Below are 26,870 nucleotides of genomic sequence, written 5' to 3' on the forward strand. Positions count from 1 at the left end.
GGGACAGGAACAAACCTGCTCAAGGCACAGGCAGGCAGTGGCTGCTGTTCAAGTTTATGGGAAGAAAAACAGCTTCTGCCTTTTCATGCTCTCTACACAGGAGTCCCCAGTCATTGGGTCTTCATAAATGCATCGGTACAGATGAATAGAGTGACTTACTTTAGGGACAGCCTAACCAGAGCCAGCGTGGAGCTCAGCTACCCAGCATGCAAAGGATCCAGAGGCCCCTAGTGGGCTGTTCCCCTCATATCCCCATGAGCAGAGCTATTGGGAGGGTTGGCCTAGTGGGATTTATGCAATCCTTCTGTAAAGTGCAAATTCTACCTATTTTTCAGTGTCTCCTGTGATTGTACACACTGTTTACAGCTTTCTGCACTCTCTAAAATTACCCCTGAAGCACTGGTTAAGAACTAGGATTATTTTAAAATTTTCTTTCAGTCGGTAATGTACAACTTGAGAAAGGATTGTGATGCTTCTCAGGGTATCCAGGGCTTTGAGCCATCTTGTTACCTCCTGCCTTTAGCCAGAGGGAGTCTTGCCTGTGGTGACTGGGTGTTAGCTCCATAACACCACCTGCTTTTCAGCCTCTCAAGCATTCCCCTCAGGGCTATACCAGACCTGAGAAGAAGTGCAGCCCAGTTCCCGAGTCCCCTCGTGATATCCAGCCCCTCCCACTGGCTGCTCACAGAAATCCCAGATCCTCTGCCACCACAGGAGCAGTGTGGCCCAGTTTACCAGTTTTACCCGAATTCACCACATCTGTAGTATGCACAGCACTTGTGAGCACTTATAATAAAATGAAAGTTTTATTTAAGAAAGAATACAGGTTCCACTAGAAACGAGAGAGGGTGATGGAAACAATACAAAACAAAATCATAAAATGTGAATAGGGCCTACCCTTATTAATACTTACCTTGCTATCTAATACAGTAGATTTTCTCCCCAAAGTTCAGTCTGCTGCAGAGCTGGTTGGCTTCACAGGAACCATGGTCCAATCTTTCCTGAAACAGCCCTGCTCAACAAGATGTCTCTGCACACTCCCCATGTTGGGATGGGATATACCAAAATAGGCTTTTGTCTTTATTCACAGATAGGGTGGATACCCTGTATATTGCAATGTTCCTTTTTACCTTCAAATTGTCTTTGATGGTTTTCCATGGACTTTTGAGATGGGGCGAGGGTAGACACTTGAACAATACATTACATAATTAGCCAGCCAGGGAGAGGTGACAACTCCCCAGCCACCTTGAATGGGCCATTACCAGGACATAAGCTCCCCTGGTGACTCACTTTCACTCCAAGACCATAAGGGCATAATTTTTAGTAAAGTCATATTATTCCATAAATATTACCCGTACACACATCTCTCACAATGATCACAAATATTGATAAGTTACAAACTTTCAGTAGAGACCTCCTATGCAATCCTTCATATATAGGAAACATGAAAGTGATGTGTTGGGGTAGTGAGTTTGTCAGGTCTGAGACAGGAGCTGCTTTATAAAGAACAGTGAACCCTTTGCCCATTGTCACCAATAGGCATCTGTACAGTATCCCAAGGATTCTTAGCAAAATAGGACCTATCCTAACAGCTCAGCTTGTGCTGTTGTGCAGAATTGTCCCAGCGGATTAACTTTTCTTCATTTAGCACCCAGAGGTTCCCATGAAAATCAGGGCCCCATTGTGCATGGCCACTATATTAAAGAGCTTACAATCTGTTAGTTTTAGCAGGTGCAGCGTTGACCCATCTATGACTACATAAGACGTTACTGAAGGGACATAAGCACCTTTTATACATTGTCTACAACAAGATTGCTTCTTCTGATAAACCAGTGTACTTTATTACAATCATTTTCAGACAGAATATGGAGTATAAATGCAGTTCTTAGACTGAATTTGATCTATTTATATCTGCTCCCATGCTGTTAGCATATTGTGTTTGTGACTATGAAAGGTCAAACCTGAGGTCCAGCTTCAATGCAAAGTGTGATACATTATCCCTGGGGCTGGCAATTTCTAGAACATGATTTGCTCATTTATCTCTGGCAGGGATTTTCAAGGATTTCAATCTTTTGTCCAAATCTTCTGAACCAGAACTAAGCCTGATCCAAACACTCCCAGGGTTAGGTGGGGTTCATAATCCAAACCCAGTCTAGCTGCACAGTTTTGCAAATGACCTCTTTGCTTATAAAGGTTTGGAACCTCAAACTGGAACACTCCAAAGTTTGAGGGGGTTCTAAACCTGGATCCAAATTTTACTGGGTGAGTCTATCCCATCAGCTCAGCTACTGTGGTGATGTATGCTTTAGAAATATAGAAGGCTGGACGTGTAGGTGGATGTATATGTAAATGACAATGAAAAGTTTGATATGAGATGGGAGTTAGGAGATCAAGGTGGCGAGGGAAAAGCAAATAAACTTTTGATTTTTTTTCCTCACTGCCTAAAAAGTATAATTAAATAAAAACTGCAACAGTTCTGCTTGTTGCTTTCAGGTTACCGCATGAGATTAGGATCTAGCACAGACAAAAAGGATTCAGGTCGCCTTCATGTTGATTTTGCTCAGGCAAGAGATGACTTTTATGAATGGGAATGCAAACAAAGAATGCTGGCCAGAGAAGAACGCCATAGGCGCAAAATGGAAGAAGACAGACTACGACCTCCCTCTCCTCCGGCAATAATGCATTATTCTGAACATGAAGCTACTTTGCTGGCTGAAAAATTGAAAGGTAATGGACTTTTTTCCCCACTGTATTATATTCTAAGAGCAGAAGCCACCCAGATGTAAGAACACTGATAAAGCCAATCCCATCATAATAGTGCTGCTGATTTCTCTCTCATATACTCTTTTATTTGCCCTCTTTCTTCATCCCTCTGCTGCTGGTGTTGCCACCATTATAATATGCACATACCTTTCAGTGTGTGTCCCTCTGCCATTTTTATTTTAACAATTTAATTTAAAAATTCAGAAGTCTTTTGAATGTTTTTTCCTGCTTTTTTCATCAAGGTATATAGTACATGAGCAGGGAATCCAACCTAAACATATGAGATCCACCTTGGATAAGGGGAGTCTTTCATGTGATGTAATTATCCATCTTGGAGGAGACACTCAATGTCAAAATCTCTTACGTACATTGTTCACATGTAGGGACCAACTCTACAGCCCTTACTCATGTTGAGTAGTACTGGGCTTACACTGAACTCAACTACCGAACTACTTACCTGAGTATACTGGCCAGTGTAAGTTCTTAGACTGCTCTCATCACTGAGTGCCTGTCAGTAGTTAATTAAGTGCTGTGACTAATATCTGTCACATGTAGTTCATTTACATCTTCTCCCCAGGGGAAGAATAGTGTGTGCTGTGTAGTTGTTGGGTTTTTATTTTTGTAGGGTTTTTTGTTTGTTTGTGTGTGTATATATATATACACACATACATACACACCTGTGCTGAATAAGTACTAGTCAAGGTCAGACTTGAAGATTTGGACCCATAATAATTAGTTAACATGTGAATCATCGTAAAGATATAAACATTTAAAAGCAAATGGCTCCTCTCGGTTTCTTTTCCATTAGGCTTCTAGCAACTGTGCTTGGCATTCTTTCCCCAGAGCAGAGGCCAAACATGTTACCTCCGCAGTATGCCAGCTCACAAGAAAATATGATTCTTGCCACTGTCTTCTTCCATTGTAACTATTCAGATTAGACTTGGAATATCTTGCTGTCAACACACTGGCATACTGTGCTAACTATGAAACACATTTGGAAAGCAGGATAAGAATAGCACAGTGTGCTCCTGCATCTTTGGAGAGTGTAGCAAAGATGCACCCTACTGTCTCTGGGAGCATAGTGCTAGTCACAAAGATCTGTATCACAGGTGGAGCATGGATACAAATCTAATTCAAGTCTGGAATTAAGTGCAGATAGCTAGGAAATCAGAATGGTAGGCAGCATGATTAAAAATCACACAAAACAAAGTCAGGCAGTGTAAATGGTAAGATTCCAACAGCATTGTTAAGCATGACAACCTATTGGCGAGATGGTGTGTGGCCTGCACAAGTGTGGGTGGGGGAGGAGGAGAGCTCTCAAGCCTCTCCTCCTTCCGTGTCCCTGCAGGTGCTCTCCTCTGCTGAACAAGTAGTGAACTGCACCACCTGAAGTAAACACAGAGTTGGGTTTCATCATTATACTGAAGATATTGACGTCCATGCTCACTACTAATCCTTCCCAAGGACTCAGACACAAGAGGGCAGAGGAACAGAATGCTGTGGTACCCCACATGAGAGAGAGCCCCTGGGACAAATACACTGGCTAGTACTACCCTGTGAGGAATGGAGCAACACAAGAGAAACATCTATCCCTGCTAGAGACCATGGAAGCACCACCAGAGCCTCACAATCTATGTATGGTATTGAAGGCAGCTGGCAGAACTAAAATCAGCCTGGATGCTTGATCTTCATCCAGATCCAAAAGCTGAGCTAGACGAACATAACTACTGCAGTTTCCGTATGGTATCCAGGCTGGAATCAAGGTTAACTGGGACCAAAGAAATCGTAGGCTTGGGACGTTACCAAATTTGCTTTGCCACAATGGTCTTAACAATTTTTCCCCTGAAAGGGAAGCTCAGAATGAGTCTGTTGTTAGGGAAGATTGTCCTGCTTGAAAGATGGACTGTTGAGCAGAGATCTCACAGTTGCTTTCATAAGGACAGCTGTTACCCTGCCCTCCCAAAGCAAGGCACTGACACCATCAATAATGAACCCAGTGCTTCTACACTAACCTTTATCACACAAGGGTTACAACTGCTGCATCAGCTCCAGAGCCTCACTGAACAATACTGGCTAAAATTCAAGCAAAGAAATGTAACATCTGCTCCCCCCCACCCCTCAGATACTGCTCTGCAACCACAAAGGCAGACAGTTTGGTCTGGATCCAAGCATTTTTCTGTCAAAGTACCCATGGAAATTCCTGACAAGAAAAATCTGACTTGATAACTAAGTGGAGACAACCTGGATTCACCAGGCCTTCCACAGACCAAGCTCGTTTTGCTGCTTAGGTATTTGTAGATTCTATGATGGAGGTAACAAAAATCTTTGCTCGTCTTATGCACAACCACAGCATAAGACATCAACAAATCATTGTACTCTGCCAGACTTGACATAAAAACTCTGCCTCCAGTATTCCAAACATCTTCCCACTTGTTTCACGAGTTGCAGTTTTTCTGGTGTACCAGTGACCACTGAGGAAGAAGTCTGGTAAGAGTTTTATAGAAGTTACTGCATGATTGGCTGAAGACAAACGTTCATTGTAAAATCTTGTCAGGCAAGGTGATAGAGTAGGCTGTTTGGCTAAATAGTATTCTGTCTCTGTGCCATCTTGAAGTACATTAGTTCCATTAGCCTCTGAACCTGGACTGTTAAACAGATCAGAAGGGGCAATGGTCAGTCTATGACAAGGGTGCCACTTCCACATACACCCCAGTCTCAAAGCCCTGCTTGAACACAAGGTCCAGAAGTTGGCCAGATGCAAGAGTTATCAGAAATTAACTAGGATACTCCCCTGGTAAAGTGGATCTTAGTGGGGTAGACCTTGATCCAGCAGTGGACTGGAAATGCATGATTAAAGAAAAACAAAGAGAATTCCCCTATGACATCTTGACCTAACCCAAAAGAATTATCTGCATGGACATCAATCAGCATCAGTGACTCTTTCACTACCAGGAGTCACAGTCAGCTCAATCAGAGACCATCATGGTTGGTGGAGCAATAGGGTTTTTTGTACAAATCCCCTCTTAATCCCAACCTGGAACTCACATGCAAAAGAGAGACAGTCAACTGGAACTAGTTTTGGAATGATAGACCACCTACATTTGAGGCCAGATGCAAATATGATGGCAATGCTACTTCCTGATTCTCCTTTTTTTTATGCTGAACTGAATACCCAGTTGGAGACAACTGTGCCAGCACAGGCTTTGTAGTATCATCCAAACAGGTTTCAGACAGAGGCCTCATCCTTTATTCAGTCATGGTTGTTTGGAACTTTGTTAGCCATATAGACAATGTATATGATCTTGCAGTATGAACTGACAAGCCTGATCCCGATCATCGGATGCCCACATTCCTGAGAGAAAACTGCAGGCAAAACCAGTGGAACAAAATTGCACCTTTCAACCTATGCTCATTATGCTAAAACTTGGTAATATCATGCCTTGTCTTCCTCTGCCAACCACAAAAAAAGGCTCAGCGATCTAAAGGACTCAACTCTTTTTAAGCAGCCTCTTCCCCTCGTGAGACCTCTGTACCCGTAGCACATAGTCATTCACCACACTTAGCCATCCTAAGGAATATGAGTAGAATTCTTTTTAATGGATCTAATATTTTAAAAAATGAAAATATACATAAAAATGTTTTTCTCTCTTTCTTTCTGTGCTCCCTTTTTCTAGGCCTGAGACTAGAGATTATAATTTTGCAATGGCAAGTATGTTCTCATAAACACACATTACTGCTGCTCATGTTAAGGGTCTAGCCTGCAATGGGAGGAGCAACCTCATCTCCTGCTGTGCAAAACATTTAAAACATCGGAATTGCCATATGGAACAGACCAATGGTCCATCTCATCTACTATCCTGTTTCTGACAGTGGCCAATGCCAGATGCTCTGAGAAAAAGCATAAAACCTCATAATGCACAAAATGGTATATTACTGTACCATGAGGGGATATTTCTTCCTGACCCCAGCTTGTGATCAGTTTATGCTCTGGAACATGAGAATTGATATTCCTTTTACTTCTTAACATAACTAGTGTAACTGAAAAATCCATTTTTCTCCTATAAAACAGCTTTCTGTTGCAATGCTACTTGGTAGGCATGCAGGGTATTCAAAATATTTGTTTGCTACATTTTCAATAGAGGCCAGAATTGCCATTTAAGAGACCAGTATGTGAAAAGGTCTTCCAAGAAATGCTCAAGGTGCCCTTCAGAGTATGACTGAGAAGTTCTCTTTGACTCCCTTGTTTTTGTTTATCAAGAAGAGAGAATTTGAGCTGTTTTCAAATACAACTACTAGTTTCACCAGCACTGTTTCACCACTTTAAGATTTAAACTGCCTTCATTGAAAGATATGGCAATTCCGATGAAAGCTTGCCCTATCTTGCCCTAGTGCTATGATGAGATTTCAAAGACTGCTGCTGTAATCAATTCTTTTTTGCTTGTATGGGTCTTTGTTGAAAATCAGGGCCTCTCTGCCTTGCCATAAGAAGTTCAAAACGGCTGCAAACACTTTGCCATTACCATTATGCACTCTTTCAAAGACAATATCCAGATTTGTAGTCTAGTCCTGTCACTACTAAACTTTTGTCCTCTGGTTTATCTGCTCCTATAGCATCTAAAACAGTAAACTGTTCCATGTTCAAAGATACATGGTCGGATTGTTCTCCGCACTACCCTCCCCTTCACATAACTCTAACGGTGCAAAAAGGCCATAAGATCAGTGTAATTTATTCCCACTTCAAAATCCCTTTACACTGCCACAGCAATGTTAAGAGGCGCTACTGCAAATCAAATTCCAGCTTTTAGACTTCAGGCATGGCTTGAGATAGGGCTGCTGAATCTACACTTTGGTTTTCTGTGCTTGCTCCTTCATGGCATCTACTAATGCCAGAGTGATGGACATATCCCACCTTATGTCCTATTTTGAGGGGCAAAAGTGGTACTACTCTACTCAAACTGTGTCCACAGTTTATAATCCCAAGCTCCTGTCATGTCACTAGAGTTACTGGGTGAGTCTACTAAACTGATAAGCAGTGAAGTAGTTAACAATCCTGATAATAAAAGTGACATCTTTAGGCTGTAGAGTTAGCCTATTTTGATGAAAAGGAGCAGGCACCCATATGGTTCCACAAAAGCAGAGGTATGAGAGGGGACATTGTCTGACCTTCATTTCCAGTCCTATATCAGTTCATGTTTGGAATTAGATCCCTTTGGAATAAACATAAGGGCTAGGAAAAATATTTTTAAAATTCAAGTTTAAATTATGCAGAAACTCATGCATCTACCAAGGGAGAGATCCAGTAAAGAGACCACTATGATCCAGCTCAATCAATCAGTGTCTCTATTTGCATGCTAGCACAGACAGTGAATAACATTTTTCTTTTAGAGATCCTCAGAGCCCTGAAAATTCCACTCCCCACTTTCTTTTCCCTGCAAAACTTTCCTGCTGGCAATGAAGGCTGGACATTTTTATTTCTGCAGTATGCCTGATGTTAACCAGTACTTGCTTTGATCAGAAGGAATTTCAAAGAGTTTCCTCTCTCTAAGTGCCAATGTTGCCTTCAATTCATCTGAATATCTGTCTGGTCAGCTTTCACCATGGCGTCAAAGTGTAACATCTAGCATCTGACACGTTGCTAACATCTTGTGGCTGGAAAACCTGGGTCTGAGCTCAGGGGTCAAATATGCTGCCACAAAACTAAGATTGGTTGCTTACACTTTTCCTGCACTGCTCTACACTGATAGTGGCAGTATACAGAGATACTTCTTGCTCTGGTGACAACTTCATTTGCATCCTTGTTTTTTTTTTAAAGCATTGATCACAGCCTGAGCCAACATGGATAGAACCCATATATACCACAGTAACAGCCTTTGCTAAGGCATTTACTATGTTGGCAATCTGTCACAAAGAAACAAACTTTAATCTGGTTGTCAGAATCCTGTGTAATGTATGTAGCCCTTTTCCCTGGGGCCAACACATGAGAAGATCTGAGATTTGAACAAGAGTGAAAGCAGGGGCAGGATTACTAGAATGAAATGAGTGTCAAAGTGCTGACATTGATAGACAAGGGGATGAAGAATGTATGCTCATCCATATGTCCAAGGTATGATAAAATATCCAGACCTGAGGTGGTTTGATTAAATTTTCAACCCCCTTTCTGAGGCACACTCACGCATCCTAGGTAGCAGTCCGTGTCTTTGCTAAAATGTGGTAACAAGTTGGCATATAGTTAAGGAAATCATGCATTTCTACACTGGACTGTGACTGTAGATCAGAATCTATCATAAGAGGGTATTTGGGATTGTGGTGGGCCTGGTACCACACCACCCCTTTGTGGCAGGGGTGGGATGGGGGGTCAGAACCTCACCACTCACAAGATCACATGCCCGCCTCTCTGTGGGCAGCCAGTTGCGGCCTAATGGCCTCCCTCCACACAATCACCCCTTGGTCAGGGTAGTGCGGCCTAGCATCCAGGTAACTCACCTCCAGCGTCAGGGCAGTGTGGCCCAATGGCCAGGGTCCACATAACTAGCTCCTTGCATGGGAACAATGCAGCCTAATGGCCAGAGTTCATACAATCCCCCTCACAAGCAGAGTGGTGCAGCCTAGCAGCCAGAGTCCATAGGATTCCCACAGTGCAGGGGGGAGGGATGGGAGGGGAACCGGGCCCACCCTCTCCACCAGGTCCCAACCCAGGGCCCTGGTAGTGGCAAGTTCCCCTTGCCACCAGCTCAGCGGGTATCCACCTGCAACACGCCAAGCATCTGTGTGGCTCTAACGCTGTTTGCCTCTAAAGTTCCCCTGGGTCAGTTCCTACTATAAACGCCGGGTTCTCCACTTTGGGTGGTCCTCCAGTCTGTTCCCTTCCTGTGACGTACTCCGTCAGGGTGCACGCCGGCTTGGCTGGCCTCCGCATCCTGGTGCGCCGGCTATCCCTCCTCAGGAGCTGGCATTGTGCTTCCTTCCCCTCTAGTAGTCAGCCCAGACTGAACAGCTCTGCAGGCTTTTATACCATGCTCCAGTTGGAGCATGCCCAGCAGAGCTTCCAGGGCGTGGCTTCCTCTGCTAGGAAGGAAGGGTTAACCCCTGCGGTACCAGTGCGGGGCCACTCTGCCCTGTCACAGGGATACACTACATATTTTAGCAAGAACATCAGATAGTGTATTATGAAAATGGCTAGCATAACTACTTGTTTGTTGTACCTCTTTTCCCTGGTCTATATCTTTTAGATTTTGAGATCTCATCACATTATAGGTGCTACTAGAAATAAATAATTAATAATCAATCCTCCCAATCAGATGTATTGTTGCTGCATAAAAAGATATGATGATAGATATTTGGGACCAAATTTTCATGCATGCGTATGACTCTTCATGCAATTTTGTGCCCACAACAATGAAGTCCCAGCTAAAGATAGGCTCAGTATGTTGACCTTCTTTCTTTATTTGGATGCTGCTCTAACAGGTACATTGGAACAAATCATTTTAATTTGTATGCATATGACATTTAGGTTCCAAAGTGGAGCTTTGAACACCATGAGACTCCTAATTCAAGTTCATCTGTACCTAATAGTATCATCTTCACAAAACACTTATAGCAAATAGGCAATTTTAAAATACTGTGTCTGTCTTATTTGCTGCAGGTAGTCAAGCAGTCCGACTGTCTAATGAAGGCATCTCACCAAATCTCAATATCTGCTTTAAAATATTTTATAGAAAGGGAACATAAACATCTGTAAGATATGAACATTATTCTATTATTTACCTCCCTTTTAAATGTAGTGTCTTATTCTGAGCACAGCAAAGGAATCCACCTGCTTTTCCATTTAAAAAAAATATACTTTGCAAAATTCAGAAGCTGCATCTATGCCAGTTACTGCATTATCCCCCTGAAGAGAGAACAGATTGGAAATTTAAATAAATAGATGGCAGTTATAGTAGCATGAACTAACTGGGGACGCATCTACTGCAAGATTCAGGTAACATCAAGCTTGTCAATCTCAGCCTTTGAACATAGTTAGAAATATAAAAAAATATTTAATTGCTTGCAAAATAGGATATTTTACTGAGAAGAAATCCACTCTGTTTTCATTATAATTCCATACTTCAAGCTAGACTTTTAAGCCTTGCAGAAGTGGTGCAGTTAGCCAAAGGGGGAACCTAATGAAGTTTAATGTAGTAGAGACCAAAATTAATGCATCAGAAAGGAAGTCAGTTCCGAGCTCCTTCTAATGAAACTGCAGAGTGTCTAATGTAGTTGCTACTGAAATAATTGTGAGGCATTTTTGCATCCTATTCTTAATTATTATATTCCATACAAAGAATATAATAGGTTTCAGCATTTTTATATCAAATCTGTTCACTCACCATTCCTGTGTTTATTTCAGAGTTTTTCCCTTCCTTATTCCATATGCCATTGGCATCTGTTGTGAGACATATATCTGGCTAGATTTAGGGGTGACCAGCAGGAGCTGTTGTGAGAGCAATGTTGCCTTTTGATACTGAAATTTAGGGTGCACTCAGCTATCAATGGCTGGGTAACCCAATTCCCTGGATACTCAGTACGCCTAAAATAAAATTACATTTGTTATTAAGTGTGTTCTGAGTGTGGTCCTGACTCACATGATCCATATTACATCAAAGGGAATTTAAAAATGTTAATGCAACATAGCTGATTAAATGTGCAGCACTGCCAAATTACTCAGTTATAACTGACTAGGAAACTTCAGTTCACGGATCTAAAAGTTTGTAGTACGACTTTGAGAAATAGGGAGGAAACTCAATAATCTCATAATTACATTTTATTGGAAATAATAGCATCAGCAGAACAAGATAATGAATTTCTGTATGTAGCACAGAACACCCACCTATGGAAGGATCCTCTGTGATTTGAATTTGGAAGAGATTGATTAGACAGTTTGGAACGATTACATTTGGGATATCTTTTAGTAAGTATATTTTTAAATTTTTAGTTTCAGCCACAATATGTTATTATGTAAAAAGTTTCCTGGATATAATATATAGTTAAGATTATTCAAGAAAAGCTAAGATGGATGATTAATCATTCTTTAAAGTAACCCTTTGGCACTGAGAATTGGGATTCCCTGATGCCAACTTATTATGCAATGCCATAAGGTTTAAAATGCTCTTAATTCCAAAATGACCAGACAGATGTCTGAAGTATGACACAGTTATATACAGTATATGAGCAGAAAAAAACAAGATTTTAATAAACTTAAGACTTAGGTTTCTAGATCAGTGGTGTACATTGTCTGCAGGAGAGGAGCTTAAGATAAGAGGAACATGGGGCATAAATCAGGCACCAAACGCAGTGTATGATGGGAAGTAAATTATTTCTGGTGCGTGGAGGATGAGGATTGAGTCTGTTGATGAATAGGGTTATTAAACCTCTACCCTAGCCTGACTCACCTGCATAAATCATGTATTTTGACTTTCTTTTACATGGGCTCAAACTATTACATTTTAGAAATATAAATTACAGGTAGATAAATGACCAAGATAACATAACACATCAATGGCAAACCAAGCCAATGAACAGGGAGCATACCTCCCTTCCCCCTCCGGACCATTTGGCATATTAAGGCAGGTCCCCAGTGCTGTCTAAGTTATTGGCAGGGGCTTTGGCAGCCTCAGAGCAGCCCAGACTCTGGACAACAAGCTGGATGCCATAGCCCCTTTCCCCTGGGTGCAAGTCCAGTGGTGTGCTTGTTAGAGGTGCAGCAAAGATTCTCACCCTAGAATAGAGTACTATAAATAAGGAAATGACAGGAACATTAGAGTGTCTGAAAGCCTCTCTCCAGCATGATCAGAGTATCAGTCTGTCACCATAAAATGGGTAAGATTATAAGAACTATGGCCCAGATCCTGCCAGTGCTTATTCACAGGCTTAACTTTGCTGAGATGAGTACTCATGAAATTTCAGATTATGCCGGGGCAAATTCTGCCCACAGCTACAACAGTGTAAACTGGAGAAACTCTATTTACTGAAAGTAGGATTTTTTTTTAATTTATGTCTCTGCAATGGTTCTTAGAGTACCCAGCACCGTGAGTCACCTTGTTATCCGCCTGCCTCCAGCAAGAGGAAGCCTTTCTTGTGGTAGCTGGGTGTCAGCTCCCTGGCACCACTAGATCTTCAGCCACTCAAACACTCTCCTCTAGGCTTATGTCAGCCTTTCCTTCGCCATGTACATTAATAATAGGTTCACTCTAGTCCCTGAATCCCTTGGAATCATTTCCCCTGTAATATCTAGCTCCTAATACTGGCCACTCACAGAAATTCGAGATCCTCTTCACCCAAAGGTGAAGCATACCCCAATTTACCAGTTTTACCTGAAACCACTGCTCCTGTAAACCATACAGCTCTTGTGAGCACTTACAATAAAACAAAGAAAGTTTATTTAAGAAATAATGAAGATTTAACTAGACACAAGAAAGAGTGGTGGAAACAAGTGGTTCCAATACACAACAAAATCGTAAAACATGAACCTGAGCCTACACTTATCAATAATTATGTTTCCTAGCTAATGAAGTAGACTGTCCCCCAAAGTTCAGTCTGTTGCAGAGGTGACTATTTTTCAAGAGCCAGGATCCAAATATTTGTGAAAGCACGCCGGGGGGTTTTCTCAGTGAATGGATCCAGAGTGCCTTTCCTTACATTCTGTTATATTGAAAATAGCCCTTTGTTTCTATTCACAGGCAGTACAAACCCCTGTGTTCTTATAGAGCTTCTCTTCTACCTTTAAGTGACAGGTTTCAGAGGAACAGCCGTGTTAGTCTGTATTCGCAAAAAGAAAAGGAGTACTTGTGGCACCTTAGAGACTAACGAATTTATTTGAGCATGAGCTTTCGTGAGCTACAGCTCACTTCATCAGATGTTTACCGTGGAAACTGCAGCAGACTTTATATACACACAGAGAATATGAAACAATACCTCCTCCCACCCCACTGTCCTGCTGGTAATAGCTTATCTAAAGTGATCTTTAGATAAGCTATTACCAGCAGGACAGTGGGGTGGGAGGAGGTATTGTTTCATATTCTCTGTGTGTATATAAAGTCTGCTGCAGTTTCCACGGTAAACATCTGATGAAGTGAGCTGTAGCTCACGAAAGCTCATGCTCAAATAAATTCGTTAGTCTCTAAGGTGCCACAAGTACTCCTTTTCTTTTTACCTTTAAGTGGTTTCAATTGTCCTTGTCTCTGATGGCTTTCCATTGACTGTTCTGGAATGTGTCAAGGGAGACAATTGACTTTTGCATTACCTCACCAACTGACTAATGAGGGGTGTCAACTCCCTTTTGCTTAAATAGTTAATCATCAAGTAAAGTTACATCCTGGTGACTAATTTCTATTCCAAGTCTATAAAGCATACTTTAATACGTTATTCTGTAGATATTGTCCATGTTTACAGCTCACAATGATTATGAGTCTTGACAAAGTTATGAGCTTTCTTAGATACATTACATGTTACTCTTATGGATAAATATCCTGTAAGACATGTTTGATGTAGTGAGTTTGTCAAGTCTGAGGAGAGAGCTGTTTGCAAAGAATGGGGGCGCACTGCCAATGGATGTCTGTATCACAGCTTCTCATGTTCTATTTTGAGGCAACCCCAGCAGTAGCTGGTGAAAGTTTATGGGATGTTTAGAGCTGATCAAAAACAAGAAGAAAGATTTAAAAATGTTCATCAACAATTGTTTCTCATTTTTCATATAAATATTGCTATGGAAATTTTCAGTCAGCTCTGGGAATCATTTTCTTTTCTTTATTTTTCCTATCATCTCGCTTTTGAGCTAGGATGTAAGTGCCAACTATTTTCACCTGACATACAAAGAATTTTAAAATATCTTATCTCTGGAGACCTGAACGAGTGTGTCCAGAAAAAGACACCTAAACATTTCTAGCAATTGACACCAGGCTAGCTGTCATCAGAAGACTGATAGCATTTAAAAGATACACATCACTACTTTCAATACAACTGAAAGCCTGTGCATAAGTACCTTGTAGGTTTGTATAATTGATGTACTGTCATCAGAGGCATAATTTGTCTAAATGCACTTTAACTTTGGAGACCACATTTAAGTGCAAGAAAATACTTCAATATATGGTACATTTTAATGGAACGATTATATAAAGAAACATACCTAAGAGCACGTATTTAAACAGTGCTCTGTATTTTTGTTGCTGTACCTCTGAGGTGATACTTGTGAACAGAATTAGTTTCTGTCTAAACGAATGACTTTAAAAAGACTGCAATCCAAACCCTGTTTAAATTAGATTTTCTTGTTTTTGTTTTCTCTGGTGGAGAAAACTTTCTACTAAATAAGAATTTACATCAGGTATTGAAAGGTGGTTCTCCAAGTGAACTGGGAATTGCTCAGAAAGAGTTACACTGTGTTCTGGATGAAGAAAATTAATTAAATTAGAGTTGCAATTTGCAGTAACTGGGTAGTGGAATCATGGATTTGAAAAGTTAGGAATGTAAATGAAATTAGGAATTTTTGAACCTGTAGAGAAAACCTGTTATTAACTAATGTAGTTCTGCTGTGAATGTACTACCCTCTAACGTTTATTAAATTATTAGAAAAATATATCTCCTAATTATGCAACTAGTAAAGTTTCTGATGTTTAATACTGAACATATTTTATTACATAACATATTTTCTGTTTGTGAAGAACCATCAATTTGCAGGCCCCTACAGCTCATTGAGATCGGGGTGTGTTAAAACAGGTTTTCAGTAAATATATGGGTGAGGGAGCAGGGCAGTTAATGGATTGAAGCTGTTTCACAAAAAGAGGGTACATTTATGAACATCTTCTGTGGCCCCCAACTGTGCTTAATAAAAACAAAAGAGGGGTGTTTTCATTTACTGTAGGCTCAAGAGCAAAATGGCATGCACTGGCATGCTGCGTAGAGATTAAAGTAAGAGCAAATGGGAAAATAGTTCTGCAAAACTGCTTTTTAAAAAGTGCATCTAAACTAAATATTTTTGTTCAATTCTGCTGACTGCTTATTCAGAAGTCATACTTGGGTTAGGCAGCTTCTGTGCACCATTTCTCTTAATTTTTCTGTCTGTATTCTTAACCTAACTAGGATAAGATAATTTATTGTAAATGCTATTTTAATATAGGGTCTCACCTGAATGCTAAATTATGAGGGGTAAGATCTGCTGATATCTACAAGGAAAAAAGAGAAGAATCTATTCAATTCCATATACCTTATGTTCAACGTCAGCTGAATTTCCAGAGTTAACAAGCTAGTATTGTCCACAAAATCATCTAGCTTCATGATATTCCTTTATTGTGTAATTGGATTTTAAGACTATGCATGTAAACATTTACAGAAATGATTGCAGGTTCTTCTCTATTGACTATATTGTAATTTCAGTAAACACTCTGCTGTAGGGGAGAAATCGTTGTTCCGTTGAAGTCACCGGCAAAACTCCCATTGATTTCAATAGGATAAGGATTTCATCCTAGCTCAGAGGTCCTCAACGCAGTGGTTTCTGAGCTGAATTGAAGCTATCTCAGAATTTTATGAAGAGCTCTTTTAAGGTCTACATGTCTGGTGAGCTTCACTCATGAGAGTGAACTAAGTGCTGGCAGGTACATGTATGTGTATCACAGGTAGAACTGGTAGGTGGCCCCTGCAGGCAAAAGTGGGACAGAGAAAGAGGAGACCACCATTTCTTTTCTTCTCAATAGCCACAAAATAAGTGAAAGAGAATGAGTGTATGGTCCTGTGTGGACGCAAAGTCACAACACACACACACCACAATGCAAATATCAAACATTGTGATGCTTTTATTTTGTGGATTTCTGGGAGTCTCTCAAATGCAAAAAGTCTATCCAGCTGGTAGAGGCTGAATCCAGCTGTTGTAGGTGACAGCATGGTTCAGTGAATGGGGGGCTGAACTAAGAGTCTAGAGACCTGGGGTCTATTTCTAAATCTGCCACGACCTGCTGCATGACTGCAGGCAACTCACTGTACCTCTCTGGATCTTAGGTCCCTATAGTCTTTGTATCGTGATTTGTGATCTAGAATAAATAGTCCTGTATAACATATAATTATTATTACTTATTTTATTATTTCTTACAGATAGATTGTGTTACCTTACAAAACAATTTTAAAAAATTGCCAGATCTCTCCATGTCATTGGCTGGTTTTAATATTTTCACATATTCATTTCAAATGGCATTGGGCAAAATGTCTGCTTCCTTCCACCCAGAACAGTAGATATTTATGCAGCAGGGGAGACATACTAATAATTTAAAATATATGAAGAAGTAAACACCAAGCATCAGGATGAATTATTCAGTAAATGGACAAAATCAGAAAAAAAAATGCATGTAGGCTGAATTGTAAGGAAGTTTTATTTCACAGTTTACTGGACTTCACTATAAGACTCTCTTGAGGAAGAGGTGGAAGAATCATCCCAGGAGATCTTCATTAAAAAAAGTATTAGATGAAGTACTAGAAAATATACTGTAGGATGAAATTTTGCACTGGAAGGATTAGCGAGCAAGATGGCCTAGTAGATATTTTCCAATTCTAATTTGCATCCCAATTCTTCTGCTTTTACTGGTGGTGAGTACCACTCTTGCTAGTCTCCTTGAAGCCACTGAGAAGCCTTGTATGAGTAAATTACTCATTTTAAGTAATGATGACAGATTCAGGCCCTTTATCATTATAATACTTGGGTTGGTCTGGTTTGGTGGTTGAGGTTCTATTTTATACAACCTCACAAAAACATAAGAATGACCATACTGGGTCAGACCAATGGTCCATTTACCCCAGTATCCTGTCTTCTGACAGTAGCCAGGGCCAGATGCTTCAAAGGGAATGAAAAGAGTCGGGCCACTATCAAGTGATCCATCCTCTGTCCTCCAGACTCAGCATCTGACAATCAGAGGATCTAAATGTCTAGTGTACTTACAATGCTTCTCCATTCTCTGTTTCTTGATGATCATAAAGTTCAGTCATTATCCAGTAATAGGTGCAAGTAGAGGAAGTAAGTGTAGTGGGGGGTCTGTGTCACTGGAAGATTTTGAGTGGATGTATTGATCTGCAGATCTAGGCCCTGTGTTTTGACAAGACCCGCAGAATGCAGAATTTTTATTGTAGACAAATGTATTATTTATTTGCCCAGCTCGAGGTCTTTGGGAATATGTACAAATCTTTAAATGCACAATAGTAAAGGCCAATCAATATGGCCACAAAATGTAGGTATTCCCTGATGTAACTGAAACATCATGCTATAGCCTCCCACATTAAATCCCTTCCCGAGTTTAATGCATCTAGCTCCTCACACACACACCCTTCCCATTTCTTTAGTGCATGTGAAAATTAGGCCACGTTTTTTTTTCAAGGAAGAGAACTATTATAATCACTAGAAGACAGGCTTTGGATGACAATTTATGGAGCTTCATATGATAGCATCAGCTCCCCAGATCTGGTGGAACAATAGACGAAAAAGTGTAACCCAATGTGATACAGTGTAAGCACAACTGATGAGTATTTTAATGTGGCGTAGCACAGAAATTGTATCCTTCCTGGGATATTTATATCTGTAGTTTAAAACCTGTGGTTTGACTGTTCTAGATGACAACAAATTTTCAGAGGCCATCACAGTGCTGCTTACCTGGATTGAGCGAGGTGAGGTGAATCGTCGCTCTGCAAATCAATTCTATTCAATGGTGCAGTCAGCAAATAGTCATGTTCGCCGACTTATGAATGAGAAAGCCACTCATGAGCAAGAAATGGAACAAGCCAAGGAGAGTTTTAAAAATGCCTTAACAGGGATCCTCACTCAATGTAAGTAACTATTTTTTGTCCAGTGTTGTTGTTGTGATTGTGGTAGTGGTGGTGTGTTTTGTGTGTTCGGGGGTAAGTAGTTATGATAAAGTCACATTCTACTTCATATCCTATTTCATACGCTATAGCAATTTGGAGGAACAAGGACCATTCCTAAGAGCTTATTTCTCAAGGTGAGCAAAGTTTCAGAAGTTTTTCCATTAATAGATTGAGACATACTGTAGGATCCATAATGTTTCAGGAAACTGACCAGACAAAAGTATCCCTAATTTGGAACAGAGAAAGATCATGCTTTACCTGGAATGCAATGATCTCTTATCTGTGAGTTGTAGAGATAAGGAATTCTAGTTATCTTTGATACCTACAGAATAGAGAACAATCAGAGTATACTTTTAGATTGAGGTTAGGTAAAAAGAAGTTATAGAAACCTTTCAGGGGGTTTATAAATAGTGTGTCAAGGCCACCCCCACAGTAAAGGAACTCTCTGCACCGCTCCGTTGATATTCTGCCAGCATTTATTTGGCAGGTAAAGTGTCTAAAATATTTAGTGCTGGTGATTTTTCCCTGTACAGAAATATAATCAATCAACTCACCTTAATGGGGTTCCCTCATAAAACAATAATCAGGATAATTGCCTAGGGCCCTTTAAAACAATTGTACTTCATTTATGCAGGATTTTAATATGTATAATGCGTCCCCATAATCTTTGTTTTTGATTCATTCCATCTGTACCCAATCCACATGGAAAAAGGCTAGATTCCAATTACCCAAAGTTCCTCAAATAATGGATCTAATTATAGTCACAAAGATGCATCCTGCTTAAGCGTACAAGACAAAAAAAATTAAGAAATTTTTTCAGTCTGAGACCAATATGCTTGTTGCACTTTTGTGTCTTAATTATGTCTTTGGTATTTACATATACATTAACTATATGTATCATAAACACTGTGGGATCATGCTAAAAGATGGAGTTATTATCTGAGGACATGTGTGCAGTGGGTGAGTTTTCAAGATCAGTTAATACCCATGGTAGTTTGGATAGGCAGATCATGTTACATCTCAGTGACTGAGAAATAATATGTGAGGAAAAGGAAAGTGGGCACCGCCATGGCCATGTTGTTCTGGTCACACCAGGTTTCCAAAACTTACATGTACAACAGCTGGTTATAGTATTTAAAAATGTCTTCTTCAGCAGGGTTAAAAATCACCTATTGCCAGCAGTCTGCACCTTAGTTAATTCCATCTAAATAATCCTGTTCATCACCAACTATTGTGGAACATCTGTCACTGGTGACAGATTGAGAGCCTTGTAGTTGCAGGCTATGTCTACACTACAAACTTTGGTCGATGAAAATTACGTCGGCATAAAGCCCCGCAATTAGTATATCACTTGTGTGCATACATATTTGGCTCCTTGTGTTGGCAGTGCATGTACTCACCAGCAGCGCTTATATCAATGCACAGTGCAGTGCACCATAGCTAGGTATCCCAGTGTGCAAAGGGAAGTTTTGGCTATGCATTGTGGCGCAGAAACGGGTCGTGAGAGCAAGGAGTCAACTTCCCAATGTGCAACTCTCTCCATCCCAAAATATCATCTATATCCCATAATTTCTTTGCCTCTTTTCAAAATCCCCAAAACCCATGCAGCCCTCCTTGCTGTCCACCATCTCTGACAGAAGCATGGAGCCTGCACAGCTCTGCACTATTGTTGTGAGCGTTGCAAGCACAGAACACACAATCCTCTGGTAGTTGGAGGACAGATTGCTGAGGGACATAACAAGAACCAGCTCAAGGTTGGTGGTGGTGGAGCAGCTGCAGCTGGGGAAGGGTCACTTATGGTCCCAAGAAATGAGCACTGACTGGTGGGATCACGTCATAATGCAGGCTTGAGATGATGAGCAGTGGCTGCAGAACTTTCAGATGCACAAGGACACATTCCTGGATATGTGTGCCGAGCTTGCCCCAACCCTCTAGCTCAGGGACAACAAAATGAGAGCTTCACTGACAGTGGAGAAGTGAGTCATGATTGCACTGTGGAAACTTGCAAAGCCAGATTGCTGCCAGTCAGCGGGGAATCATTTAGGAAAATTCACTGTGGCAGCTGTCATCAAGTGTGCAGGGCCATTAATTGCCTCTTGTTATGCAGGAATGTGACTCTCAGCAACGTGCAGGACATAGTGGCTGGATTTGCAGCAGCATGATTCCTGAACTGCATTGGAGCAATAGTTGCCTTGCCTATCCCTATTTTGGTAGACCACCATGCCACAGCGTGACATCAACAGAAAGGGCTAATTTTGTATGGTTATGCAAACATTGGTGGATCACTGGGGAAGCATCACTGTGGGCTGGTCAGGGAAGGTGCATAACACAGTGCTGTTCAGAAAGCTACAATCAGGGACTTTCTTTGCTGACTGGTGGATTACCACTGATGATGTTGAAACACCAATAGTGATCCTGGGGGACCCAGCCTACCCCCAGTTCCCGTGAAGCTATATACTGGCCACCTCGGCAGCACCAAGTAGAGATTCAACTAGCAGCTCAGCAGGTACAGAATGACAGTTGAATGTGCTTTTGGTAGATTGAAGGGACATTGACGTTATTTACTCACGAGATTGGATCTCAGTGAGAAAAATATCCCACTGTTATAGCTGTCTGCTGTGTCCTGCATAATATCTGCGAACCAAAGAGAGAAAACATTTCCACTGGGGTCGAGTGCAGAGGTGGAGCAGCTGTCTGCTGAGTTGGAACAGCCAGATACAAGTGCTATTAAAAGAGTTTAACGCAGAGCTATATGGCTCAGGGAGACTTTGAAGGAGCAGTTTAACAGTGAGCCACAGTAATGCATTGTGGTGTACTGTGCTCTACCTGGCTCTGCTATTTTTGGCCAGTTAGGAACTGTGTGGTGCTTGGTGTACATCTATGAATGTAACACCGTCAATGCACCTATTCATTTTGTTTGTTACGGATCCTATGAGTTGTGTCACACAGTACAGTAACCAGTAAGTGGGTGCTCTCAGAACCGCTAGGCATTCTACAGCATATGTTGTGAACTAATAAAGATGAATTATGTTCCAAACAATAGAATTTTATTTGTAACAAAATCAGTGAAAAGAAAAATCCATACAATTTTAAAGTAAATACACTGAAAACTTAATAAATTAATAGAACAGAACTTTACATGGGGAAAGAGCATTCATGTACATTTTAGCGACATACACCAACTGTGGCTTTCACAGGTCCGTGTAGGTGAAGCTTTGGTGGTCTTTAATCTCCCCGCAGGTGGAGCAGTAGTGGTAGTGCAGCAGCCCCGGATGACACGACGAATGTCTGGGGGGAGGTGTAGGGAAGTGCTGCACTCGAGTTCTCCATGGACTGCAGAGGGTGGCAAGCCCAGGACTGTTGAATCTGTAGGTCCACAAGAGTCTGCAGCATCTGTGTTTGCTGCCTGAGAAGCCTCATTACGTCCTGGTGCATCTCCCTCTCCTTTTCCTGCTAGGACTCCTGGGCCTTTCTCCTCTTCACTCTTTCCTTCTCTAGGCTGTTTGCAATGTTCACCTTCCAGGCCCTGGGTTCAGGGTCTGATGCTGCGCTGGCTTGCAGGATTTCATTGAACATGTCAACCCGAGTCCTCTTCTTTCTCCTCCCTGTCCAGCTCAGGCGTTCTAGATGTGTGGAGGGTGAACCCCTCAAGGTCGCAATGGCAGCAACTGCAGATAAAACACACAGAGGTACCATTGTCGGTATAGTCAGAAAGCAAAAGATTCAGAACTCCCCTTCCCTTCCTCCCCTAATGTTTTCAACAACACATTCTCAGTGACTCTTTTGCTTGGGATTACTGGTGCACGGCACCACTCACAGCACCAGCCACAGTGAGTATGGCTCCTGAGGGTAACACAGAGAGCGCACAGCTGCTGCTGGCATCCCAAAGCCACCCAGGCCTATATGCTGCTATCCTGTGTACTGCAATGGTGCCTGCCGAAGTGATCACTGACTGGCATGGGAAAGTGCCCTACCGTGGAGGAAGAAATAAGACTTCTGTCCCTAGAAAGCTTTGGGAGAAGATTGCAGAGTGCCTCCATGAAAGTTTCATCGAGATTTCTCAGGAGCAATGAAAAGCAGATAGCAACTCTACCTCTCTTCATTGTATCTTACCACTTCTAGTACAAATAAATCAATAAAAAGTCGTTAGCTGCACCCTGTTAAGTTAGGGGTGTCATCACTGTAGTGAGAAATACATAACTTGCCCTCTTCTAGAAGTGAGAGGAACTGTAGTCTGTTGTCAGGGGAATGTTTGACCTGAAAGGCCGCCAGCCTAGAAGTAGTTGTTGAAGTCAGACATGGCTAGCAGAGCCTGGTGATTGGTGATGCGTAATTGTAATCCCACAGAGAAGACCTTTCTCCCCAGGAGGTCCAGTCTCTTGGAACTCTAATCTGATGGGCTAGTCCTTAGGTACTGTGACCTATTTCGTACCACCACAGAGTTTGGAGCAAGGTGGGAGAACAGAAATTTGGCTCCCTTTGCTGGGATGAAATAGCCGCTCTTGGCTCTCCTAGGTATGGGGGCACAGAATGCTGGGATGTGCCAGACCAATCTCACTGGTTCCAATAAAATCTTGTTAACTGGGAGGGCCACCTTACTATATGCTATTGCAGAATCAACCTTACACTGGGGTGATTTTCCTAGGCCCATATACACAGGTTTTGTGGGCACAGCACACTACTGAGGTGATGTAAAATGGCCACATCAAGCCTGAGGATCTAGCCCCATGAGCACTGTATTTATTTGTCTAGGACAAAATATGAATTTACATACATGTTAATTCCATGGTTACTTTTAATTCTTTGAAAGAGAATTAAAAATAAAGTTTTTTTTTATCCACTACTATGAAGCCACATATTTAAAAAAAGAAATGTGCTCCCAGATGCCATACACATTTTCAGTCACTGATCAAGAGCACTAGAGAAGGCTGGGAACTGGAATAAAAATGGCAAACATTTTCCTTTTGATTTATTGTCACAATTCCTTTTTCAGTACAAATTTCTTACCAGCTCTAGTGAAGACTTTTTCAGTGAGTTATAAATAATATTATATTCCTAAACCTTTGGTTATTATTATTAACTATAGTCTAATTATATTGTTGTTGCTAATTAGAACCAACCTTATGCTAGGCACCTTACAGACAAGTATAAAGAGTAGGAGTAGAATTTTCAAAAGTGTCTATGGGTATGTCTACACTGCAATGCAACCCATGCTTTAGCCCGGGCTCAAGGCTAATGCCCCCTTGCATCTACATTGCAATTGTGCTAACCCAGAGCTCGGACCCAGGGTCCCAGGACTCTGCAGGGCTGGAGGGTCCAAGCTCAAGTCAAACAGGGAGCCACTGTCCGAGCCCTATTGTTTTTCAGTGTAGCCGCAGCCCCACTTGACTTAGGTCCCAAGAATCATCCAGATGTATCCCACAATTCCATGGAACAACTTCCTTAATCCTCTCTATCCCAACAATCTGCAGTCCACTCTATTGAAAATGGAAGCCGCCCCTCCCCTGACTTGGCAAATGGTAGCAGCTCAGGTCAGTGTTAACCCATTCTGTTCTGATCACCAATCGGCAAGCACGCTATCAGGGAGCCTCCTGGGTTTGCAATGGAGAGTGAACCAATCAAGCCTTCTGCAAAGCAAGCTGCTTCCTGGTAACATGCATGGTGGGCAGTAAAGTTTTCCCACGGTGCACCACTTTCCTAAGACTAGAGCAGAAACATTTCGGGTATGTGGGGGCACCAGGAACTCTGGGATATGATTACTTTGACTTGGGTCTGCACCCTGCAGTGTGGATGCCGGGGCCGTAGGTTCAGAAAATTCTTAACCTAGAGTTAAAATACAATGTAGACACTCAAACTCAGGGTTCCCTAATACAGGTCAGCTGATTTGAGTCCCACTAACCGGACCTTACGTTGCAGTGTAGACATAACCTAATCAACTCAGCAGTCTAAGGTCATTTTCAAAAACAATTTGTTGCAAGTCAACGAGAGTTTCTCTCAAGGCCAGATTTACAATAGTATTCAGGCACCTAAAGATGCAGATAGGCATCTATTGGGATTTGCACAAGTGCCTAAGCCTTTTGGGCATCTAACTCCGACTGAAAATCATAGGAACTAGGCACTAACCTCCTTAGGCACTTTTGCATATCTATTAAGTGCTATCTGCATCTTTAAATGCCTAAATTCCTTTATATATCTGGCCCCAAGTCAATTTTGAAAATGGGACTTAGGCCATTATGTCACATACGCAGTTCTGAAAATTGTACTGAGGTACCCTACCCTAAATTGCTTATAATCTAAAAAGACAATATGTAGATGCAGCCTATGGTGTGGGCAGCAAAGTCACCTAGCTTATTGGAGCCACAATTTTTGAATACATAAAAAAACCCCTCCATTTTCTATGACCTATACTGCTAACATTGCTTTAGAATGAGTATGAGTGAGTATAGGCCTTTTGGGGAACGTGTGCTTTGGGGAAGGGATGAATGGTGAGAGTGTGGAAGGTCAAGGAAGGAGTGCTGCATATATACAACCTCATGGTAGGTGGACACAAGAGGTTGTAAACTCCGTATAGGTAGCATGCTTCCTGAGAAGAAATCCCCATGAAGAACACATATTGCTAACACGTATTACAACAATCTGTAACCCACTAAACCCCCATTTTTGTCCTGTGACTACAGAGGTGTTAACAGGCCACTCCATCTTGAATGGTCCCTGACATTAGGTGCTAAATACTTATGCTAAACTATCTATTCAACCTTGTATTTAGCTGTGACACTATTATTACCTTTCCCAGTCCTGAATAAGAGCTCTGTGTATCTTGAAAGCTCGTCTCTCACCAACAGAAGTCGGTCCAATAAAAGATATTACCTCACCCACCTTGTCTCTCTAATAAAGAGACTAAGATCATCTGTAGAACTTTAACATGACCAGTAAATTGGTGGTTTGACAGCTATAAAACACTCTGTTTTGCTGATTACCCTGCCATAAACATCTGATCAGGCAATTAATGTATGTATTGAACACTTGACTCAAACATTTAGGTGTAATCCTCTTGCTAATCTTTCAAATACCTGCAGTCAGAAGCTTGTGTCAGGGATTTCATTACCTGTAGCTCTTTGGTGGCTGGGCCATAAGCTAAAATGTTCTGATTGCACTAGTCCTTGTCAATAAGAAAGTATTTTATATTGAGACTGACATGCACTCTGTATATATTTGAGACAAATGCACTTAAACACCATTTCCTTAACACAATTCTCCACTTCTTGCGCTATTCATTTTTCCTTACTATTTTGGTACTTTTAAATCACCTCCCAGGTTCTTCCTTTACACTTCTCTTTCAGGAAGATTTTTCAGCATATCCTTCTTACAAGTACTGTAATGCTGATATCAATTGACAATAACACTATAGTATTACACTAGTGTAAGCTGTTGTATTTTAGAATCTCACTGGCTTCACATAATTTACTAGATAGCACACCTATTCTGGATAGCTATGCTACTTGATGGTATCAAGTTTAATTTCAGATTTTTGTTTACAAAGAGTGTTATACTGATATGTATGCACACATACATAATTTTATGTGCATGGGAATGATGTAAATGAGACAGAGAATATTCCTTAAATCAACTGTGAGATATGCAAGTTCCTTGAAAGGAGAAACCTGTTTCACAGTTCCTTGTTTAGCATTCTCTGGCTTACTATATATATGTGAAAAGTGAAACATTGTCCATCTGTTCATAAAGAGTTTGCAGAGAATTTTAAGAAGACATGTTAATGAAATTAATGGGGCATATTTACAACATTGATAAAACAACAACTTGGAACATCTGAAAAGCTCATAAATTTGGTATTTATAAACATACATGGATTGTGACACCTTTACCCAAGTATTTCTTTTCAGAGTCCTTGCCCCCAAATGACAGACCAGCTGGGGGCTACCTTCCTTCCAGGTACTGTTGAGAGTTTGTCAGGGTTGTGTAAGCCTCATCCATTGAAAAATTTACCCACACCAAAGCCAATTTTGCTTTTAAGGAAACATCACAATTCTGTACATGGCAGGAACTAACCGGACAGTAATACAAGTCTCACCTGGGGCCTGGTTTACACTACAAATTTAGGTCAACATAAGCCACCTTGCGTCAACCATGTGTCTACACTTAAATTTGTCTCCCACTGAAGTAAATGCCCATTACATCAACATAGCAATGTCACCTCCCCAAGTGGCATTGAGCCGTGG

At 41.2% G+C, this 26,870-nt stretch overlaps 1 protein-coding gene across 6 annotated transcripts in view; it reads left to right on the forward strand.

Annotated features, from left to right (window-relative positions):
• Positions 1–26,870, forward strand: part of ENOX1 (ecto-NOX disulfide-thiol exchanger 1) — a 508,731-nt gene that overhangs the window by 381,710 nt on the left and 100,151 nt on the right. For all 6 annotated transcript variants that reach the window (XM_075128654.1, XM_048851020.2, XM_048851038.2 and 3 more), the window contains 2 exons: positions 2,494–2,727; positions 18,382–18,594. In XM_075128654.1, the coding sequence (XP_074984755.1) occupies positions 2,494–2,727; positions 18,382–18,594 (447 nt within the window). The remainder of the gene's footprint in view (positions 1–2,493; positions 2,728–18,381; positions 18,595–26,870) is intronic.

This window comes from Caretta caretta, chromosome 1, assembly GCF_965140235.1.
Source record: "Caretta caretta isolate rCarCar2 chromosome 1, rCarCar1.hap1, whole genome shotgun sequence".
NCBI lineage: Eukaryota > Metazoa > Chordata > Testudines > Cheloniidae > Caretta > Caretta caretta.